This window comes from Quercus suber, unplaced genomic scaffold, assembly GCF_002906115.3.
Source record: "Quercus suber isolate HL8 unplaced genomic scaffold, Cork oak 2.0 scaffold_393, whole genome shotgun sequence".
Classification (NCBI taxonomy): domain Eukaryota; kingdom Viridiplantae; phylum Streptophyta; class Magnoliopsida; order Fagales; family Fagaceae; genus Quercus; species Quercus suber.
Window position 1 is genome coordinate 435380 of NW_027069845.1, and position 21233 is coordinate 456612.

The 21233-nt window shown below is 36.9% G+C and overlaps 1 protein-coding gene and 1 long non-coding RNA gene across 3 annotated transcripts; one reads left to right on the forward strand and one right to left on the reverse strand.

The window, feature by feature from the left end:
• Window positions 1-10897: 10897 nt before the first annotated feature.
• On the forward strand, window positions 10898-11341 carry LOC136062231 (uncharacterized). Its single transcript, XR_010624039.1, has 2 exons — window positions 10898-10950; window positions 11091-11341. It is a non-coding gene; the product is annotated as an uncharacterized LOC136062231 (long non-coding RNA).
• LOC112004035 (uncharacterized) lies at window positions 11188-19439 on the reverse strand. Of its 2 annotated transcripts, none has more exons than XM_065761047.1 (5): window positions 18626-19438; window positions 18341-18470; window positions 17539-17631; window positions 15854-16054; window positions 11188-11632 (listed from the first exon to the last, which is right to left on the reverse strand). In XM_065761047.1, exons 1-5 carry the CDS (start codon window positions 18919-18921, stop codon window positions 11399-11401), a joined length of 954 nt encoding a protein of 317 aa, XP_065617119.1. In that variant the 5' UTR covers window positions 18922-19438; the 3' UTR covers window positions 11188-11398. The 2 variants fall into 2 exon arrangements, with proteins under 2 accessions (XP_065617119.1, XP_023892026.2); XM_024036258.2 differs by lacking the exon at window positions 11188-11632 and adding an exon at window positions 15152-15669 and having other exon boundaries at window positions 18626-19439.
• Between the last annotated feature and the right edge of the window lie 1794 nt (window positions 19440-21233).

Genomic DNA, 21233 nt, shown 5'->3' on the forward strand with positions numbered 1-21233 from the left:
AAGATCCTCGACATTAATTTGAACCATCCATCCAAAAAATTGCCAAATACCATACCCATTACAAGCAAACACAAGTACAACCCAATAACAACAAAACCTTTTGGAACTACAACCAAACCCAGAAAATGAAACCCAACACCGCCACCACTTGCAAACCATGCGCCACTGATCTGCAACCTTTTGGACTTTCCATTTCGTGGGTGAGACCCACAAGCTGACTACACACACCCTACGTAGGGCCGACCCTTCCACTAGGCCAATTAGGCCATTGCCTAAGGCCCCCAAGTGGAAGGGGACCCCAAAATTTTGAAAAAGAAGGGGTAGTAGAAAGGAAAACAAAAATTAGTTTAAGATGAAACTCTAAAAAATCTAATACATCCTTGTGATCAAAGAACAAAAATTTTGGAACATCCTCATAAATATTGGTACCTAAAAATTATTTGGTCTAAATAAAATTAATTATCTCAAAAATATCATCCTTAACCTTTAAAGAAAGAAGAATTGAGAAGAAAGAAGACGAAGACAAAGTTGAGAGTTTGAAGAATTGAGAAGAAAGAAGTGTTGTAAACATACTAAACTATAAAGAAGTAATAAATAAATATGCGAGAGAATATATGCAATGGGAAAGTTGAGGAGCAGAGGTGGCCACGTGGGTGGGAGCTTGGGAATGAGAAAAATGATTTGAAATGAAGGTTCTAGGAACTAGGATGGTAGTTTTATTTGCTGAATAATCAAATTTGTTCTTTTGAAAAAAAAAAAAAATCTAACCACTTATTTTGAATATATTAAAACACTATTTTTTTTTATATATAATTAAAAAAATTATATTCATTAATCTATATAATTTATCTATTATAGTAAAAAGTAATATTAATTCCTCTAAAATATATATATTAGCCTTATCACATGCGCTTTGCACGTGTGATGAGTTTTTTTTTTTCTTTTTTTTTAGTCTAGTGTCATAATTTTTCTTTAAAAAAAAAATGGATAAGTTTGTTTTGAAAACATGGATTAGTAGGATAGTGCACTATTCATTTTAAGTGGAGTTGAAGAACACCCCATTTTAGTTCTCACTTGAGGCCCCAAAATGTCTAGGGCCGGCCCCTGACCCTATGCACCAAAGCGATAAGTTTAGAGAGAGGTCTGATCTAGAAAGGGAGATTGTGGCTTATGGCGGCGGTTTCGAGAGAGAGTGGGATAAAGAGAGGGAAAAACAAGTAAAAGCCACTCTCATGGTAATCTTGACATGGTTTGAGGTCAGAGAGGAGAAACCAATCTTAGAAATAGAAATAGAGACCAAGAGAGAGTGAAGTGAGAGCTAAAGCACTGCTATTTGTACTTGAGCTCTACGGCGATGATTATTGTGGGGGTGATGGAACTGTTGAGTGAGAGGGAGAGAGAGAGAGAGAGATGGAAGCTTTAGAGATAGATAAAGGAAAAAGAAGAAAAATGATTCAGATGTGGTTTTATGAAATTGTGGGTTTCTAAAAATAAAAAGATAAAAAGGAAAAAATTGGCAAAACATGAAAATTTCATTTATGGAGCTGACGTGGCCTTTTTTTTTTTTTTTTTTTTTTTTTTCTTTTTTGGTTGCCATCTAACATTAATGCGGCCATTAAAATTTAGACATGCATGTCAGCAATTTATTTAATTTTTTAATACTAGACATGCCAATAGTGCAAAATGTATGAATTTTTTTAGCAGGTGGTGTGGTAAAATGAGAGATGTGATGTAAAATGTATTTTAAAATAATATGTTAAAATAGAATTTTTTTAGTACAACTGAAGTTAATGCTCTTAAAGCAAAAATGGAGGTGGAAGTCGGCCTAGGAACAAGCTAACTAGTTTCTCAAAAAAAAAAAAAAAAAAAAAAAAAAAAAAAAAGGAACAAGCTAACTAGCTGCCTGAATAACAACTGAATGTACAAACCCATAGGGGAACAATAGAACGGGGTCTCAAATAACTGAATAGGGGCACCACCCAAAGCAATCCAAGCCAATACCATAGGCATCACGTTGTGAGCGGTCACCAAACATATCCACTTCGCAAAAAGTGTATGGTGTGGCAATGAGCAAGTACCCTAGGACTCTGGGAGTTAGTCCTCTCAAGTCTCAACTAACTTAAAGGGTTGTCATCCTAACCATTTCTCCCCTTTAATCGGGTACTGATTACCAACCCACTAAGAAAGTACTTTAAATACCCCACAAATGTGGTATGCTTTTTTCCCAGCCATACACACAAACCAATTCTTATCCATTTTTTAATTGCTTCATTCCATTAGAGCATTAGCCATGGAGAATGTCAATTCTACTATATTTTACCATTCTAAAAAGTTACTTTATCATTATACTATATTATTTTACAATACTTTCACATCCCAAAACTCTATTTTTATTAAAATATTATTTTTTATTCATTCTTTATTATTTCTTTCCAACCGTCATATTTTCCTGAGCTTTTCAACAGCCAATTTTTTTCCTCTCTCTCCCTCAACCTCTAGCACCGGTTCAACACACACAGCCAAACACACACACAGAGACCCATAGCACCAGTTCAACACACACAACTAAACACACACACAGACCCATGATACACCGATCAACCTATCCAAACCCATCACCACACACAGAGAGCCACACACACACAAACACAAACCATCAAACCATCAACAAAGTCACACACACACACAAACACAAACCATCAACAGAGCCACACACACACAAACCATCAAACCAGTTGGAGCCAACAATGACCACCACACCCACCACCCAAGCTACCAATCAGCAAACCCAAGCCACTGATCAACAAACCCACACCGCCGATTTGAAACCCAGGCCGATGAAAATACCCAAAAATCATCACCGGAGCCACCATCGGAGCTATCGATGATCAACCCAAACGATCCACCCACCGATCAATAGATCCACCATTTCAAACCCACCAATCAACCGATCCTAGCCCAACGATCCAAACCTAGCTTGCCGATCCACGCTGATCCAACCTCCAACCTCGAAAATCCAAAATCCAGCATCGGTGCAATGAGAGAGAGGCCGTGTGAGATGGGTGAGAAATTTCAGCGATAAAGCTACAGAGATGAGACAGCAGATGGAGAAACAGAGAAGAAAGAGAGAGAAGAGAACAGAAAAAATGAGAGGGATGAGAGAGAAATTTCGGGACAAAAAGGAGTAAATTTTTTTTTTTTTTTTGCAATACTATGAACAATGCAATTCTATGTTTAAAATTGTACTGTAGCAGTATTGCAAAAAAATTTGCAATACTGCTGTTTACAATTCCCTGATGCAAGAGTTTTTTAGGCATAAAATGTCAAATTTCCTTTAGATTTGGCATTAACATTCTCCAATGCTAATGCTCTTACAAACTTAACTTTTGACGGGTGTTGATACCCGTTTTCGTGACACATTTCGTACAAGCCCGATTCAACTAAGCCCGACTTCTTTGTGGGCTTAATTTATGTATTATATTTTATTTTATTCTTTTAAGCATGGCCCGAGCCCATGCGAATGGTTGGGGAATTGAGTAGGAATGGTTTTGGTGGGTGTGGGTTAGTTCCCATTGGACCTTTTTACATAGGCCCGACCTGTATGTGCCGCGAAGTGGGCCAAGGACGCTGGGGGCATCTAGGGCCCATGAAGGAGGTCCAATGTCAGAAATTTCCACCCTAGACTTTACTCCATGCTCTGTGTGACTGTGCCCTTTATTTTCAGCTTAACTCCATTTTCCCACACCAAGGTAGCTGACTCTAAGAAAAAGCTGAGTAGCCTAGCCCACTCAGCCACCCAAATGTGGTCTTCAAGGCCTACAAAGACCAGAGACAGCAGCTATAAAGAGGAAATAACTTTGTTTCCAAAATCATGCAAAAAGCAACCAAAACCTTTCCCTAAGCATAAAACATAATGCACCAAGTCATAGAAATAGCATCTGAAAGGTCCAAGGGCTTCCTCCCACCTAAAAACTGGTCACAAGCATCCCCTAGAGCTTGATATAAATATGTATCACCAGCCCACAAGAGGGGCAACGTTTTTCCCTACAAAAAACCCAAAACTTTGACACAAAAAGCCCAGTTAGCTACCTAGTGTATGGGACGATTTGAAGGCTTGGGGGTGAAAATATTGATATAGGAAAGAGGACAAAGTCGTTGAATGCCATTGAAAAAAAAAAAGGGACAAGGAAGAAGCAAAACAGTGCATTGGCTAAAAAAAAAAAAAAAAAGGTAGCGTGAGGCCTTTTAAATCTAAAGACTCTCCACAATTGATATTAGGAGGATTTCCTCCTACACTCTTCCAAGAAGAGAGGAGGAAAACAAAAGCCTAAAGAAAGTGGCGTGAAAGCCACTGAAGAAAGAAAAAAAGAAAAAAAAAAAAGAAAAGTGGCGTGTCGGCTCATTGATAAAAAAACAAAGCCACAACTGAAGCATAAAAGAAGTGAACAAAATTGAGAAGTCAAAGACCTTATACAAGGGAGAAGGGCATTATGTATTACAAGGCAAAAGTGACGTGGTGGATTTAGAGCCATTTACAACTTAAGTGGAGGAAATTTAATGCTACATGTAGGTGACTAAAGGAAGCAAGTTGCAAATTTCACAAGAAAGCTACAGGAAGCTGAGCAAATTTGAAAGTTCAAAGGCCACCTACTTCCTACTGGAGCACATGGAGTGAAATTAAAAAGCCAATCTAATGAAGCAACTTAGACAACCTGATGCCTGCGGTATTGACCCAAGTGAAGGCTTACTAACAATATCCAATTTTACTCCTTTGGAAAATATTGAAGGACTCCAGGCACACATCAGGCCAGTGATGTGTCAGGCAAACATGAAATATTTATACAAACGGATTTCATCGATCCGTACCTTCTCAACAAAAAATGAAGCATTTGGATGGACTAATCCCCAAGCTCGCAAAATTTTCAAGCAATGGGAAACATTAACTACTCACACACATGCCGCAAGCGCCACGCATGCTCGGGGGGCTAATGTTGATACCCGTTTTCGTGACACATTTCGTACAAGCCCGATTCAACTAAGCCCGACTTCTTTGTGGGCTTAATTTATGTATTATATTATATTTTATTCTTTTAAGCATGGCCCGAGCCCATGTGAATGGTTGGGGAATTGAGTAGGAATGGTTTTAATGGGTGTGGGTTAGTTCCCATTGGACCTTTTTACATAGGCCCGACCTGTATGTGCCGCGAAGTGGGCCAAGGACGCTGGGGGCATCTAGGGCCCATGAAGGAGGTCCAATGTCAGAAATTTCCACCCCAGACTTTACTCCATGCTCTGTGTGACTGTGCCCTTTATTTTCAGCTTAACTCCATTTTCCCACACCAAGGCAGCTAACTCTAAGAAAAAGCTGAGTAGCCTAGCCCACTCAGCCACCCAAATGTGGTCTTTAAGGCCTACAAAGACCAGAGACAGCAGCTGTAAAGAGGAAATAACTTTGTTTCCAAAATCATGCAAAAAGCAACCAAAACCTTTCCCTAAGCATAAAACATAATGCACCAAGTCATAGAAATAGCATCTGAAAGGTCCAAGGGCTTCCTCCCACCTAAAACCTGGTCACAAGCATCCCCTAGAGCTTGATATAAATATATATCACCAACCAACAAGAGGGGCAACGTTTTTCCCTACAAAAAACCCAAAACTTTGACACAAAAAGCCCAGTTAGCTACCTAGTGTATGGGACGATTTGAAGGCCTGGGGGTGAAAATATTGATATAGGGGAACTCTCCCTCTCTTGCTCGGGACCTCCTTCGATTTCCTCCTTTGTGTGACTGCGGGCTGAAATTTCTGACTCATGAAATATATAGTTTCTGCACTTTCTTGTGTTTTCATTTTTCTGTTGTTTTCTCTTTCCATAAAGCACCATTAGCCTTTGTGTACCTCACATCGTGAATTTTGGGCTTGGCTCTCCAAATAACTGACGAATTTAACGAACCCAAGGGGAGTTTTGGGCTCATTTATGCGATCTCCGCCCTTGTCGCAAAACGTCCCCGACAACGGGCCCTCAAGCTAACTCTACTGGCTAGCTCGTAGGATAGAAAGCAGGTTCCATTTTCTTAGTTGCAATTTCTTCAATTAGTGATTGTTCGTATGCACAATAATTGTGGGTTTGTCCCATATTGCTAAGAGCTTGGAAGTAGGCTTTATAAGATATTTTGAGAGTTAAGTACTCATTTTGGAGTGAACTAGGGGCTTACGCATATAAAGTTCTCATCTACTCCTCTCTTTCTCCTTAATTACTTTATAAAATGAAAAAGAAGAAAAACCTTTAAAAGGTCCTTTGTGGGCTTTGTTCAACATTGATAAAGTGGGAGTTGGAGATTGGCTTTATAAGGGCCTAAGCTACCTTAGGAGGTTTTTTTTTTTTTTTTAGCTTTGCACGTGTGATGAGTTTTTTTTTTTTTTTTCTTTTTTTTTAGTCTAGTGTCATAATTTTTCTTTAAAAAAAATGGATAAGTTTGTTTTGAAGATATGGATTAGTCGGATAGTGCACTATTCATTTTAAGTGGAGTTGAAGAACACCCCATTTTAGTTCTCACTTGAGATCCCAAAATGTCTAGGGCCGGCCCCTGACCCTACGCACCGAAGCAATAAGTTTAGAGAGAGGTCTGATCTAGAAAGGGAGATTGTGGCTTATGGCGGCGGTTTCGAGAGAGAGTGGGATAAAGAGAGGGAAAAACAAGTAAAAGCCACTCTCATGGTAATCTTGACATGGTTTGAGGTCAGAGAGGAGAAACCAATCTTAGAAATAGAAATAGAGACCAAGAGAGAGTGAAATGAGAGCTAAAGCACTGCTATTTGTACTTGAGCTCTACGGCGATGATTATTGTGGGGGTGATGGAACTGTTGAGTGAGAGGGAGAGAGAGAGAGAGATGGAAGCTTTAGAGATAGATAAAGGAAAAAGAAGAAAAATGATTCAGATGTGGTTTTATGAAATTGTGGGTTTCTAAAAATAAAAAAATAAAAAGGAAAAAATTGGCAAAACATGAAAATTTCATTTATGGAGCTGACGTGGCCTTTTTTTTTTTTTTTTCTTTTTTGGTTGCCATCTAACATTAATGCGGCCATTAAAATTTAGACATGCATGTCAGCATTTTATTTAATTTTTTAATACTAGACATGCCAATAGTGCAAAATGTATGAATTTTTTTAGCAGGTGGTGTGGTAAAATGAGAGATGTGATGTAAAATGTATTTTAAAATAATATGTTAAAATAGAATTTTTTTAGTACAACTGAAGTTAATGCTCTTAAAGCAAAAATGGAGGTGGAAGTCGGCCTAGGAACAAGCTAACTAGTTTCTCAAAAAAAAAAAAAGGAACAAGCTAACTAGCTGCCTGAATAACAACTGAATGTACAAACCCCTAGGGGAACAATAGAACGGGGTCTCAAATAACTGAATAAGGGCACCACCCAAAGCAATCCAAGCCAATACCATAGGCATCACGTTGTGAGCGGTCACCAAACATATCCACTTCGCAAAAAGTGTATGGTGTGGCAATGAGCAAGTACCCTAAGACTCTGGGAGTTAGTCCTCTCAAGTCTCAACTAACTTAAAGGGATGTCATCCTAACCATTTCTTCCCTTTAATTGGGTACTGATTACCAGTCCACTAAGAAAGTACTTTAAATACCCCACAAATGTGGTATGCTTTTTTCCCAGCCATACACACAAACCAATTCTTATCCATTTTTTAATTGCTTCATTCCATTAGAGCATTAGCCATGGAGAATGTCAATTATACTCTATTTTACCATTTTAAAAAGTTACTTTATCATTATACCATATCATTTTACAATACTTTCACATCCCAAAACTCTATTTTTATTAAAATATTATTTTTTATTCATTCTTTATTATTTCTTTCCAACCGTCACATTTTCCTGAGCTTTTCAACAGCCAATTTTTTTCCTCTCTCTCCCTCAACCTCTAGCACCGGTTCAACACACACAGCCAAACACACACACAGAGACCCATAGCACCAGTTCAACACACACAACTAAACACACACACAGACCCATGATACACCGATCAATCTATCCAAACCCATCACCACACACACAGAGCCACACACACACAAACACAAACCATCAAACCATCAACAAAGTCACACACACACACACAAACACAAACCATCAACAGAGCCACACACACACAAACCATCAAACCAGTTGGAGCCAACAATGACTACCACACCCACCACCCAAGTTACCAATCAGCAAACCCAAGCCACTGATCAACAAACCTACACTGCCGATTTGAAACCCAGGCTGATGAAAATACCAAAAAATCATCACCAGAGCCACCATCGGAGCTACCGATGATCAACCCAAACGATCCACCCACCGATCAATAGATCCACCATTTCAAACCCACCAATCAACCGATCCAAACCCACCATCAACCGATCCTAGCCCAACGATCCAAACCTAGCTCGCCGATCCACGCTGATCCAACCTCCAACCTCAAAAATCCAAAATCCAGCACCGGTGCAATGACAGAGAGGCCATGCAATGAGAGATGAGAGAGAGGTCGTGTGAGATGGGTGAGAAATTTCAGCGATGAAGCTACAGAGATGAGACAGCAAATGGAGAAACAGAGAAGAAAGAGAGAGAAGAGAACAGAAAAAATGAGAGGGATGAGAGAGAAATTTCGGGACAAAAAGGAGTAAATTTTTTTTTTTTTTGCAATACTATGAACAATGCAATTCTATGTTTAAAATTGTACTGTAGCAGTATTGCAAAAAAAATTTGCAATACTGCTGTTTACAATTCCTTGATGCAAGAGTTTTTGAGGCATAAAATGCCAAATTTCCTTTAGATTTGGCATTAACATTCTCCAATGCTAATGCTCTTACAAACTTAACTTTTGATGGGCCCTCAAGCTAACTCTACTGGCTAGCTCGTAGGATAGAAAGCAGGTTCCGTTTTCTTAGTTGCAATTTCTTCAATTAGTGATTGTTTGTATGCACAATAATTGTGGGTTTGTCCCATATTGCTAAGAGCTTGGAAGTAGGCTTTATAAGATATTTTGAGAGTTAAGTACTCATTTTGGAGTGAACTAGGGGCTTACGCATATAAAGTTCTCATCTACTCCTCTCTTTCTCCTTAATTACTTTATAAAATGAAGAAGAAGAAAAACCTTTAAAAGGTCCTTTGTGGGCTTTGTTCAACATTGATAAAGTGGGAGTTGGAGATAGGCTTTATAAGGGCCCAAGCTACCTTAGGAGGTTTTTTTTTTTTTTTTTTGAGACTTATTCTTATAAATTCTTCATTGATTCCTCTCTTGCTAAATAAATGAATATAAACAAGTTTTTTCTCGAGCTAAACTCAACTTATTCATAAACAGCTTAATTTATTTATAGCCATACTTGAACACTCCTACATGGAAGTTGTATGTTGGGTTAGAGGAAAATTGTCATCTTGACTTTTTCTCATCTTTTCTTTGGTGGTTAAGGTCACACATAAACTGGTCAATATAATATTATAAGATCATATGAAGTGCTTCTATTATTTAAAGCCTTATTATTATGAATTTCAAAAAATTAAAAAAAAAATTACAAATTGAATAAAACAATATTTTTTATACCATTTATTAACTTTTTATAGGAGTAATATTTTGAAATCTCCCTATCAAAAACTTCTGTTTTGTGTATAATTTTCAACTGCAAAAATTTTGAAATTTAAACACTTCATACATGGAATAATTGTTGATCTTTTATCAATTAATTTGATATATTACAAGTTGGAGGGTACTTATAAGGAGATATATATAGAGACTATGCATGTGTAACATACAAATTGATGTGTGACCCATGAGTTGCACATGGCACACCCATAAATAAATGGAGGAATTATATACACACACACATACACGCGAGGTATACCTAATGAGATTGCAACATTAATTCATTAGATTATAAGCTGGCAAATCATTTTGTAATCTTTTGTTTGTTGAGCAAATCGTATCATAATCTGCTAAGTGCTAACATATAAGTTAGAAACTCCGAAATGATTTTGCTCAAATAATTTCAGCCAAAAGCCTCATTTTTATTTTTTTTTTAATTTTTTTATACCAACGTAATGAGCCTTGCGAAGATCTTGTCTTCCACTCATTTGTCTTGAAATCGAGAAAATTTATTAAGCTATAATTAAGTCACAACACAAAATACGAAATTTGATAATTAAAAAAAGTAAAATTTTAATTTTAGTTCAAACCTTAGAGAGTAAAATATGGTGATTGGAAGTTTATGAATTAATTGTGAAAGGGCCAATTCAAAGGAGATAAATTATCATTAGCCCAATAAAAAATTATAACTAAATTTTAAATGAGGTAGTAGCACTACATTTATATGTAGATTTTTAATTACCAAATCTTTATTATAAAATGGACTATACATTTTAAAGCATATGAATTAGAATATTTCTTGCAATAGTTATACTAAATCATCTATGTAACAACCTAATAAGTAAATACCATGTAAAACTTTGGCAAAACAAGCTCTAATAAAGTAGTATAAAAGTGAATCACATGACATTCACTAATTGCATTGTTACATAGATAACTTAGTATAATTTTCACAAGATAATTTTTTCGAATGAACATGTGTATTTATAGGGTGTGTGTGTTTAACAATTTTGGATTGCAACCGTTCCAACATGAAATGGCAAAGTCATGCTAATCTTAGGCTTGATTGAGATTTGAGAGTGAAAATTAGTAAATGGAGGGTTATTGATCTACTCTCCCAACCATCCAAATCAGCACCTCCAAACAAAGCTTTGACCTTTCAACAAAACAATGTAGGGGCCCACAACAGCCATACTAAAATTAAGACTTTCTCATAAATGAATTTATTGTGTGCTTTTAGCCAAAAAGAAAAATGTGCATTCTGCACCGCTTAGCAAGCAGCAGCCTTAGTTTTCTCTTCATTCGTGTGGTAAGTGCTAAAGAGTTCCTTTTATTTGATTCATTTGAATTCTGTGCTATTTTATAAGTTGCAATCAAACTAATTCATTTGCCACTGCCAAGTGCTAACCCATGTTTTCTTTTTTTCTTTTTTTTCTTCTTTTTTTTCAGATGGAATAAACTTTATCAGTCTGACAACAGTGACCAGAAAAAGGGAGGAGGGAATAACAATTAACAAGAGGCAATAGAGAATAAGATGTTCGATTGATAATGACTTTTTTAAATACGACTTAAAGATTTTCCATTGAACCATTTATGATTGAACTCAATTCACAAGAGTCGAAATCATCACATGAATTGAGTGTGAAGTGTGATGGTTTCTTTGAAATAATTAGTAACCACCAATGAATTCTTCTTTCAAATTTATTGCTTTTTACTGTATACCTATAAATGACAACACAAATTCTTTCCCCCTGTATTCAATACCAGGGCCACTTAGCCTTTCTCCATGTGAACTGACGAATCTCACAACTCCTGTCTAGGAAATACCCTTGATCGCTTCCTTCGAATTGCAGGTGTTTGTCTTTGTCTGATCCAATCATCGGACAGCATTGAATTTTGTGGTCACGTATTGAAGCTTCCTCCCTATATGCTGGGTTAGTATATGTAGGGTGTTGGATGTATGATACATTTTTCCACCACAGCTTCAAAGCCTGTAGAAAAAAACATGGATTTAGGAGAATGAAAATTAAATTCAAAGCAATCTTATCTTGGAATTTTATCCAATATGAGTTTATAAAAGGATGAGAAGGCAAGACAGTATATGTTTTAAATGGTCAACAACCAATCATGTAATCAACCTCTTCACATAACCAGAACTCAGAAAGTCAAATAGCCCAAGTTCGGAATTTATGAAGAATTTTCATAGCATAGCTTTATTTCCATGGTTTATTTTGTTGTCTTATTCTATGTACTGTTGGGGAAAAAATAAACAAGGAAAGAACACACTAAGCTAAACACGCAAATAACCACACAAGGGTCATGTTCAACTAGTTGAGGCATCTTTAATCAAGCACACACATCTCTAAAACCCAATTAGAACCTTGTTTATACTTATCATGAACTAAAAGTTGCAGTTTTCTATGAATCAATTTGATTGTTTCAAGAATGCCAATAACACATATGAACAAAAGAACCATAATTAACTGACAATACATATCTAATTTCATTGGGTATCACTGTAAATATTGACATTAGGATCGACCTTATACATGACATGATTGCAAGAAGCAGTTTTCATCCTTCAAAATTTTCACCAAACCTATCTCTTTTTCTTTTCAGCTAAGATATTGCTTGGTGAACTCTTTTTCTTTTCAGCTGTGATATATCATATATGTATTTTGTACAAAACTTGTTATGTAATAATGAGTTTCTTAGACATGGGGCAAGTTTTACACCATTTATAAACTAAATAATGTAAAATGGGGAAAAGTATTCAAGATAAAGAAAAAGGTCTAAGCTTAGCTAAATAACTCAAACTAAACAACATTCTCATTTATCTATAGAGATGAAGCAATTCCATCATTGAAACATACGGCTCTCAACAAACTGTAAGGGTGGTTTTGAGCCTGAAAACCATGTCAGTTGACTGACAACAAACCACCAACCAATGGTGATTGACAAAAAATTCTCATGATGATCCTTGAGACCAATAATCATGTCAGTTGACTTCTCTCTCTCACTCTCTCAAACAAAATATTTCAGCCATTCCGGCTAAAGTGGAACAGAATTGACAAGTTTGCATATGAAGTATGAACATTTGTAAAACAAATATCGATATTGTGAGAAGCCACTTAGTGAAGTTAGAAACAACAGCTAAATTCAAATCAAGAAGCATGAGTTAGCCTTTGATCATCTAGCGGCATAAGGTAGGGCCGGTTCGTGGGAAACTGGGAATTCAAATAAAGCTGCTAATTTCAGCTAACTTCATCAAGAATGCAAATTTAAATTTCAATTATTCTGTCTAAGCTTGCATAAGTTCAAAGTGAGCATTCGCCACCCTGTTTTTACTTGGTCTGACACCACCCTTTAAGATTTTCCATATGGTCACCATATACTACACAGAAAAACCTACACACGAGTGCACACATACACACATTTTTTATTATTATTTAAATTAGACTGTTTTATATGGGTTTTCAACTTTATGCTTTGATACAAGTTTTGAGATCAATCTACTCTTATATAACTCAAATTAACCAAAAAGATTTGCCAATTGGAAGCCCTAAAGGTTTCCAATCATTGCAGTTACACAATCAATTTATCATCATTAACAGAATGCTTTAGAAGACATGACAGGATTTCAGATATTATAAATTATCAGGAAATGGTTTGCTTGCTTTTGATATGAAGCGAATTTGGTTTTTCAACTTGGGGTTTAGAAAGTAACACTTTATGAATATATGGTACAATCTATTAGCATCCATTAGATTCTGCTGTTAAATATTACCGTGCATCTAACAGCTATGTACAATACAAGTGAGTAAGTCCTATTTCTATAAGTCACAGGTGGATAAAGTATCACTTTATAAACCACAGGTGGCTATAATGCCACTTTTAAACAAAGCATATTATTTGCTCATGCTCGTTTTAATGGCATAGTTTGACAGATACTAATAGTGTGAACCTCAGGTAGGCAAGTACCCCATCTTTTAAACCATAGGCTGGCAACCAAACTCCTCTTACAGCATAAGTGGGGAAAATGTAATTTACCCTATAATAATATGTACAGTGCATTTGCAATGTCATTTATCCCAAAGCACCCTGAAAAAAAACTCCACCCTTCTATAACATCATCTAGTATTACATTTTCAAATTTTTATTAGACTATTATTCACTCATTCACTACGACTAGCGCCAATGGGCAGACAGCCCAACTGGAATTCCCACATAGTTGGCGGCTTCTGTCTGTGGTTAGATCCTGCTTATGTGTGTGGGTGCATGAGTTACTTTATATAGCCAAAAATAGCTTTCCAGTTGCTTGCCTCTTTCCCAAATTTGAAAAAGGGGGAAAGAAATGAAAATCCTGAGCCATGATGACAAGTTAGTTTTCTGAATTTCAAATATCATACTCTCAAGGTGAAGAAAAACCAAATTAAGGTGAAAAGGATTCATGGGACCAGCCCAAGTAGTTGTAATGAAAGCTTGTTGAATTAATTTGAATAAATACTACTGAAACTAAGTTCTAAAGAGCTCCCAATTCTACTTACATGCCAGTAGATCCACACTGCAACCTTGTGAGGCATCAACCAGAAGAACATAGCATGATCAGAAACTAATGATGAGGGAACTCTTTTTGCTTTCAAGACAGCCGTAAAATAGTCACCAAGCTTGGGGTGTTGAACTGAGATTGTCACATACAGATTATCTCCAGGAGCATTTGCTCTCATGTTCCAATTCCCAAGCATATCCTGCAATTGTTTCCCAAATGACTACTCAAAGAAAGAAAAAAATCTTTCCATATTAAAAGTTCGGATAATCAAAGCACATTAAGATTGATCACTATAAACTAAAGCAAAAGTATCTCTGATTTTTTTTTTTTTTTTTTATGGGAAACTGGGAATTCAAATAAAGCTGCTAATTTCAGCTAACTTCATCAAGAATGCAAATTTAAATTTCAATTATTCTGTCTAAGCTTGCATAAGTTCAAAGTGAGCATTCGCCACCCTGTTTTTACTTGGTCTGACACCACCCTTTAAGATTTGCCATATGGTCACCATATACTACACAGAAAAACCTACACACGCGTGCACACATACACCATTTTTTATTATTATTTAAATTAGACTGTTTTATATGGGTTTTCAACTTTATGCTTTGATACAAGTTTTGAGATCAATCTACCCTTATATAACTCAAATTAACCAAAAAGATTTGCCAATTGGAAGCCCTAAAGGTTTCCAATCATTGCAGTTAGACAATCTATTTATCATCGTTAACAGAATGCTTTAGAAGACATGACAGGATTTCAGATATTATAAATTATCAGGAAACGGTTTGCTTGCTTTTGATATGAAGTGAATTTGGTTTTTCAACTTGGGGTTTAGAAAGTAACACTTTATGAATATATGGTACAATCTATTAGCATCCATTAGATTCTGCTGTTAAATATTACCGTGCATCTAACAGCTATGTACAATACAAGTGAGTAAGTCTTATTTCTATAAGTCACAGGTGGATAAAGTATCACTTTATAAACCACAGGTGGCTATAATGCCACTTTTAAACAAAGCATATTATTTGCTCATGCACGTTTTAATGGCATAGTTTGACAGATACTAATAGTGTGAACCTCAGGTAGGCAAGTACCCCATCTTTTAAACCATAGGCTGGCAACCAAACTCCTCTTACAGCATAAGTGGGGAAAATGTAATTTACCCTATAATAATATGTACAGTGCATTTGCAATGTCATTTATCCCAAAGCACCCTGAAAAAAAACTCCACCCTTCTATAACATCATCTAGTATTACATTTTCAAATTTTTATTAGACTATTATTCACTCATTCACTACGACTAGCGCCAATGGGCAGACAGCCCAACTGGAATTCCCACATAGTTGGCGGCTTCTGTCTGTGGTTAGATCCTGCTTATGTGTGTGGGTGCATGAGTTACTTTATATAGCCAAAAATAACTTTCCAGTTGCTTGCCTCTTTCCCAAATTTGAAAAAGGGGGAAAGAAATGAAAATCCTGAGCCATGATGACAAGTTAGTTTTCTGAATTTCAAATATCATACTCTCAAGGTGAAGAAAAACCAAATTAAGGTGAAAAGGATTCATGGGACCAGCCCAAGTAGTTGTAATGAAAGCTTGTTGAATTAATTTGAATAAATACTACTGAAACTAAGTTCTAAAGAGCTCCCAATTCTACTTACATGCCAGTAGATCCACACTGCAACCTTGTGAGGCATCAACCAGAAGAACATAGCATGATCAGAAACTAATGATGAGGGAACTCTTTTTGCTTTCAAGACAGCCGTAAAATAGTCACCAAGCTTGGGGTGTTGAACTGAGATTGTCACATACAGATTATCTCCAGGAGCATTTGCTCTCATGTTCCAATTCCCAAGCATATCCTGCAATTGTTTCCCAAATGACTACTCAAAGAAAGAAAAAAATCTTTCCATATTAAAAGCTCGGATAATCAAAGCACATTAAGATTGATCACTATAAACTAAAGCAAAAGTATCTCTGATTTTTTTTTTTTGGGGAAAAAAAAGTACAATAAAATATTCAGCCAAAGTATCAGCATCATGTCATTATTTAGGTTGAAAATCTATGTCAGGAAGTATTCCCTGTAAAACATCCTTGCTTCCCCTAACCCATCAAGTTTTAGAACATAGTGAAATACAGATTCAGATGCCAACTTTTTTCCTTTTTCGTCTTCAGTCGGAAGACAGCGAGATGCCAACTTTCCAGCACACCTTAATATTTCTATTTCTATTTCTTGTATCCTTAATCATGGTTGCAAGTCTGTTATTCTACCATACTTGGTGAATTTTTAAGCCTAGAGGCTTCATTACATCTATGGGCATGCCTGAATTGAAGAAGACTGTCCTCATAATAGGTTATACCTGGACACCCATATTCTTTCAGATGTTGTTATAGGTAGCACCAAGATAGATATTACCTTTAAATGGAATTACTTCAGATCTTAGCAGAACTTTGGCTAATTAAGACAATGTTCAAGATGACATACAAAAACAATCGCCTCGTTGAAGGCTCACAAATTCCAAGTTGAAATTCTCAAAGAACATAAATGCTTCCAATTTTCCAAAAACGTGCACAAAATTTAGTAAATTGTTCCAAATTAGATATACAAAGCTTCAGTATTACATTTCTACCAATCATTTCCAGCATGATATATGAATGCTGGTTGCAAAAGGCTATGTTTCAAATGCCTTCTCACTCAATTGCATGACAGTGTGAAGAAAAAGGAAAAAGAAAAGTAGCCATCAACTGATCAACCATTTGCCAAAAGAAAATTTCCAGCATATAAGATTCAGGTTGGGTGCAAAAGGTGATCTTAAACACCTTCTGACAAACTGTATAAATAGCGTGAAGAGTTGCAAAATGGAAAAAAGAAGCTTATTAACTGATTGGCCATTCACGAATAGAATATCAAGATTCCAATCACTGCCTATGAATGATCAGGCATCAATGTCAGATAGTTGTCCCATTTCATTTTTGCATTTATAGTCCAATGCTATAGATTCTTAGAAATAAATAGGAAAAAAAGGAATGAACTTTTCTCTCTCATTGGTCCATGCAGAGAAACAACTAAGAACTAGAAGACAAGATGTTTCTGTAGAAAGCACCAACTGGACAACAGTTTATCATAGAATGCACCCTATATATTGCAGTATTTATCTCACGAGAGAGGAATCCAAAATAATGGACACATCAAACATTCACACAAAGAAGTACATCAATTCAATGCCAAAATTATTTAGGAAAAAAAAAAAGTTCACCTCACAACTGGTTATCAGATGGTGCTATAAGGTATGAGGAAAAGCAAGTCACTAAAAAATGCAAGAGCAAACTAATTTCTGAGACATACCATAAAGGGACTAACGTGTAAGGACTTTGCCACTAAATCAGAATTTGGATTGAAAACAAATGTTACTCTTTCACCCCATGGTGTGTTTGTTACCTGAAACAAGAAATCATCAACACCATCATCGCTTAGCCTAAAGGCTTCAAGCAACATGAGATTAAAATCTAAAAAGAAAAAAGAAAAAAGAAAGAAAGAAAGAAGAAACACTTAAGCAGCATGAAAATAAGACTTTTGACAGGAACAGGATAACTTCGGCCTTGATGCGTTTCATATTTTGGTCAAACAAATCTTCACAGAGCTAACAACAATGAGAATTTATACAAAAGAATGTGAATTAGTTCCATTAGTTGCTACAAAAAGAGTATCATATTGATGAAATATTTCCTTACATGCCAACACAAAGAAAACATCATGATCAACTTTCAAAATTCTACAATAGTACATGTCATGCATCAACTTTGTGATCCTAACTTCTTCTTTCAGTACGTTCAAAGCTAGCTGATTATAACATTCAACATTTGCTAATAATTAGTTCTTATTTACATGGGGGATTTCTTCTGCGTTAGAATTTACTTTTACAATTTATCTAGTCAAGTAAACAATGCTCAACTTTATGCCAGACCCCAGTTTGTCCAGTAAAACCATGCAGAGTCTATAACATTTTCACATCTTAAAAATTCCAATTCTTAAAAAAAAAAAAAAATGAAGAACTTTGAGAGAAAGCACAACAACAGGTGTGCATTACTTAAATTTGAAGTCAACAATATGAGCTAGAAATCCAAGTAAATTGTAAATAATCACACACCTCAGCAATGCACTTCTTCAAAAGCTGAGTAGGGGCAGAGGCTTGGGCTTCAGCTTCAACATCGTAGCAATAATACACACTCAGTGGGTTTTGTACGTATCCCACACTCGGAGGTATTGTCAAAAGCAAACTGACCCAAGAAAAAAAAAAGTTTACACTGTTACACATAAGCATACGACATAACTCGATAAACCTTAAACTTAAACCTCAAAATAGTGTCAGTGACAAAAACAAAAAGGAAAGAAAATTTAACATGAAGGGTGACTATGACGAGCATATACATACACTTGTCCGTTGGTGGAGGCAATTTGGCGAGCTTGGTCGGCGGAGAGGTGGTCGGGAGGCGCGTGATCGAGGTTATAAAGCGCGTAGCGGACTGGGTACTGGAAGGAATGGCGGACGGGGCGACGGCGCTCGTGCCAGACGGTGCCTTCGTAGAGAGAGACAGATTCTGATGAGTTAGAGGAGGAGCGCGAAAACCAATGGCGGGGGAGGAGAGTGCGGAAGAGGAGGAGGAGAGAGAGAGTGAAGGATTTGAGGAAGTTGGAGAGAATTGTGGCCAATAGATAGAATGCTTCCATTGATGAGCGATTCCTAAATTAACTAACCAGCTAGAGGCACCAGTGTCAGCACTCTTAAAAAAAAAAACAAAATGTCAACGTACTAAAAATTTACTTTTAGTGGGACAGCCAAAACCAGCTGAAACTACAACCACAAGCAACCGAAACCAACTGCAACCAGGCAACCCAATACCCAAAAAACACCAATCGAAACTCAAGGCCAGACACCACAACTAAAAACAAACCCACGGCCAGAGAGAAATGAGAGAGAGAGAGAGAGAGAGAGAGACTGACACCCAAAACCAACAGATAATCAAGATCGGCACCGTCACCGAAAACCCATGGCCAATGAAACTCAAGACCGCCACCAAAAACCCAATGCCAGAGAGGACAGAGAAGAGAGAGAGACTGAGAGAGTCAGAATGTAGAAAGCAGGACGAAAACGCAGAAATTTTTTTTAGCACATCATATTTGGTATGCTAATGCTTATCCATTTTTTAATCTGCAATTTGTGTGGTGTGGATTCTGTGGAATGCATGATTCATTAACAAATATATCATTTTAAAAGGTTTTTTTAAAACGAATGTTTTTTTTTTTTTATAATAATTATATATATATAAAATGATTTTTTTTTTTGGGTAAACCATGATTTAAAATTAAAACTAAGGATTTACAAGTCTATTACAATACATATTAGCTTTATCAGTAGCCAAAATAACCTCCACCACAGACGGTGGGTTACAAAAAATATCAAAACTATACAATGATTGCGCTCCCATTTTAGCCAATGCATCAGCGCATTGGTTTGCTTCCCGAAAAGCATGGATCATGCACTTGCAAGGAAACTCTTTCAAAAGATTCTTGCAATCAGTTAGAAGTGGTTTCATTAATGAATTTTCTGTGTCATTGTTCAAAAGGATCACAACACTCAAAGCATCAAGTTCAATAATTAGCTGCTGAATTCCCATCTCCTTAGAAAGAATCAACCCATCTCTAAGCACCCACAGTTCAGCCAAGGCATTGCTAGTGTACCTGAGCCCCCTTGCAAAGCCTTTCAGCTAAGCCCTATCATGATCCCAAATCAAACCCCCTCCACTAGCTCTATTCAGATTTTTCATAGCTGAACCATCCGTGTTGAGCTTTGTGAGAGTGCCTTTTTTTCTTAGTACAGTGGCCCAAAGATCCTGGGCCAAATAATTGTTCTTAGTGGACTGGGCTTGGTTCACCGCAGCTAAAAGGCTGTTTAAAAAACCAAGTGGTACACAAAACAAGCTCCCTACAACACAAATAAACTAACAAACGAAAATATATGTATTGAATAACAGTTCAACAGCAAGGAAATGCACAGCAAATAAAATACAGTATAAGAAAAAGTTTGGGATCCTTGAATTAGTGAGAGGCATTTTATTAATTTTCCTTAGTTATGATTACAATGCTCACTAAGACGTGATACAAGGTTCAACTAAGTTCAAAAATTACAGACTTTGATAGCTATTCAAGCTTTCAAGACTTGCAAAGTTTGAAGTTTTTGAATCCGAGTATGTGCTATAGTGGCTATCTTTGGGATACCATAAGCGGTTCCTCTGTTTTTCTCGAACTTTACAGAGTTCTTTCTATGGCACTATATCTTTTCTGGGAGACCCAGAAAAATGGCGATGAATGCCTGAATAAAGAAAATTAGTGAATCGAAATCTGAATCCCTTCAGCATGGATTCCTATCTCCTTTTATAGCGTAGCTCTAGGGTTCCGAGGTACTAGTGATTTCCCCCTTTTGCCCCTCAAAGTTTGTGTTATGCCAGTTTTGCTCAGGGGCTGGTCGTTTCCCTTTTTGTCACAACTTCTTGCTTTTGGTGCGACCAAGTGGAAAGCCCCTAGCTGGTTTTCTATTTCCAAGTCCCCTTCGTTCGCTGATCTTCAGCTACTTAGCCCTTTCTTCCACCTCTCCAGCTTTTGGTTGCACTCCAACCTTGTCATTTTCCCCAAATAGTTGGAATCTTTACTGCTGGGTTGAAAGCTCCGTCCAGTCACCTCTTTTTTTTATGGGTTTCTCATTGTTGGTTCCTTGAGGCACAACTCCTGCATTTTTGCTTCATACTTTTTGATCCCATTGTATGTCTAGGCGCATGAAACCCGCATGATCTTTGTCTTTTGTCCCTCTTTTGAATCTGCTTCAATCTTACTTCGCGCGTCCCAGGGATCCCCGGACTCTGGTGACTTCGGGGGTCCCAGCCCAGCTTTTCTTATTGGGCTCCTTTTGGTTTAGTCCTAGCCGGCTGGGCCTCTCCCTTGCTTCATGTGTTTTAAGGTCTGTTCTTCCATGAGTTTTTTTGGAT

What these genes read in the sequence shown, in the direction of transcription:
- LOC112004035 (XM_065761047.1), bottom strand. Translation starts at nt 18,921, where the DNA reads ATGGAAGCATTCTATCTATTGGCCACAATTCTCTCCAACTTCCTCAAA. An exon ending in TACACGTTAGTCCCTTTATG is followed by an intron (nt 16,055 to 17,538) that starts GTATGTCTCAGA and finishes AAACAATTGCAG; the next exon opens with GATATGCTTGGGAATTGGAA. An exon ending in CAGTGTGGATCTACTGGCAT is followed by an intron (nt 11,633 to 15,853) that starts GTAAGTAGAATT and finishes TTTTTTCTACAG; the next exon opens with GCTTTGAAGCTGTGGTGGAA.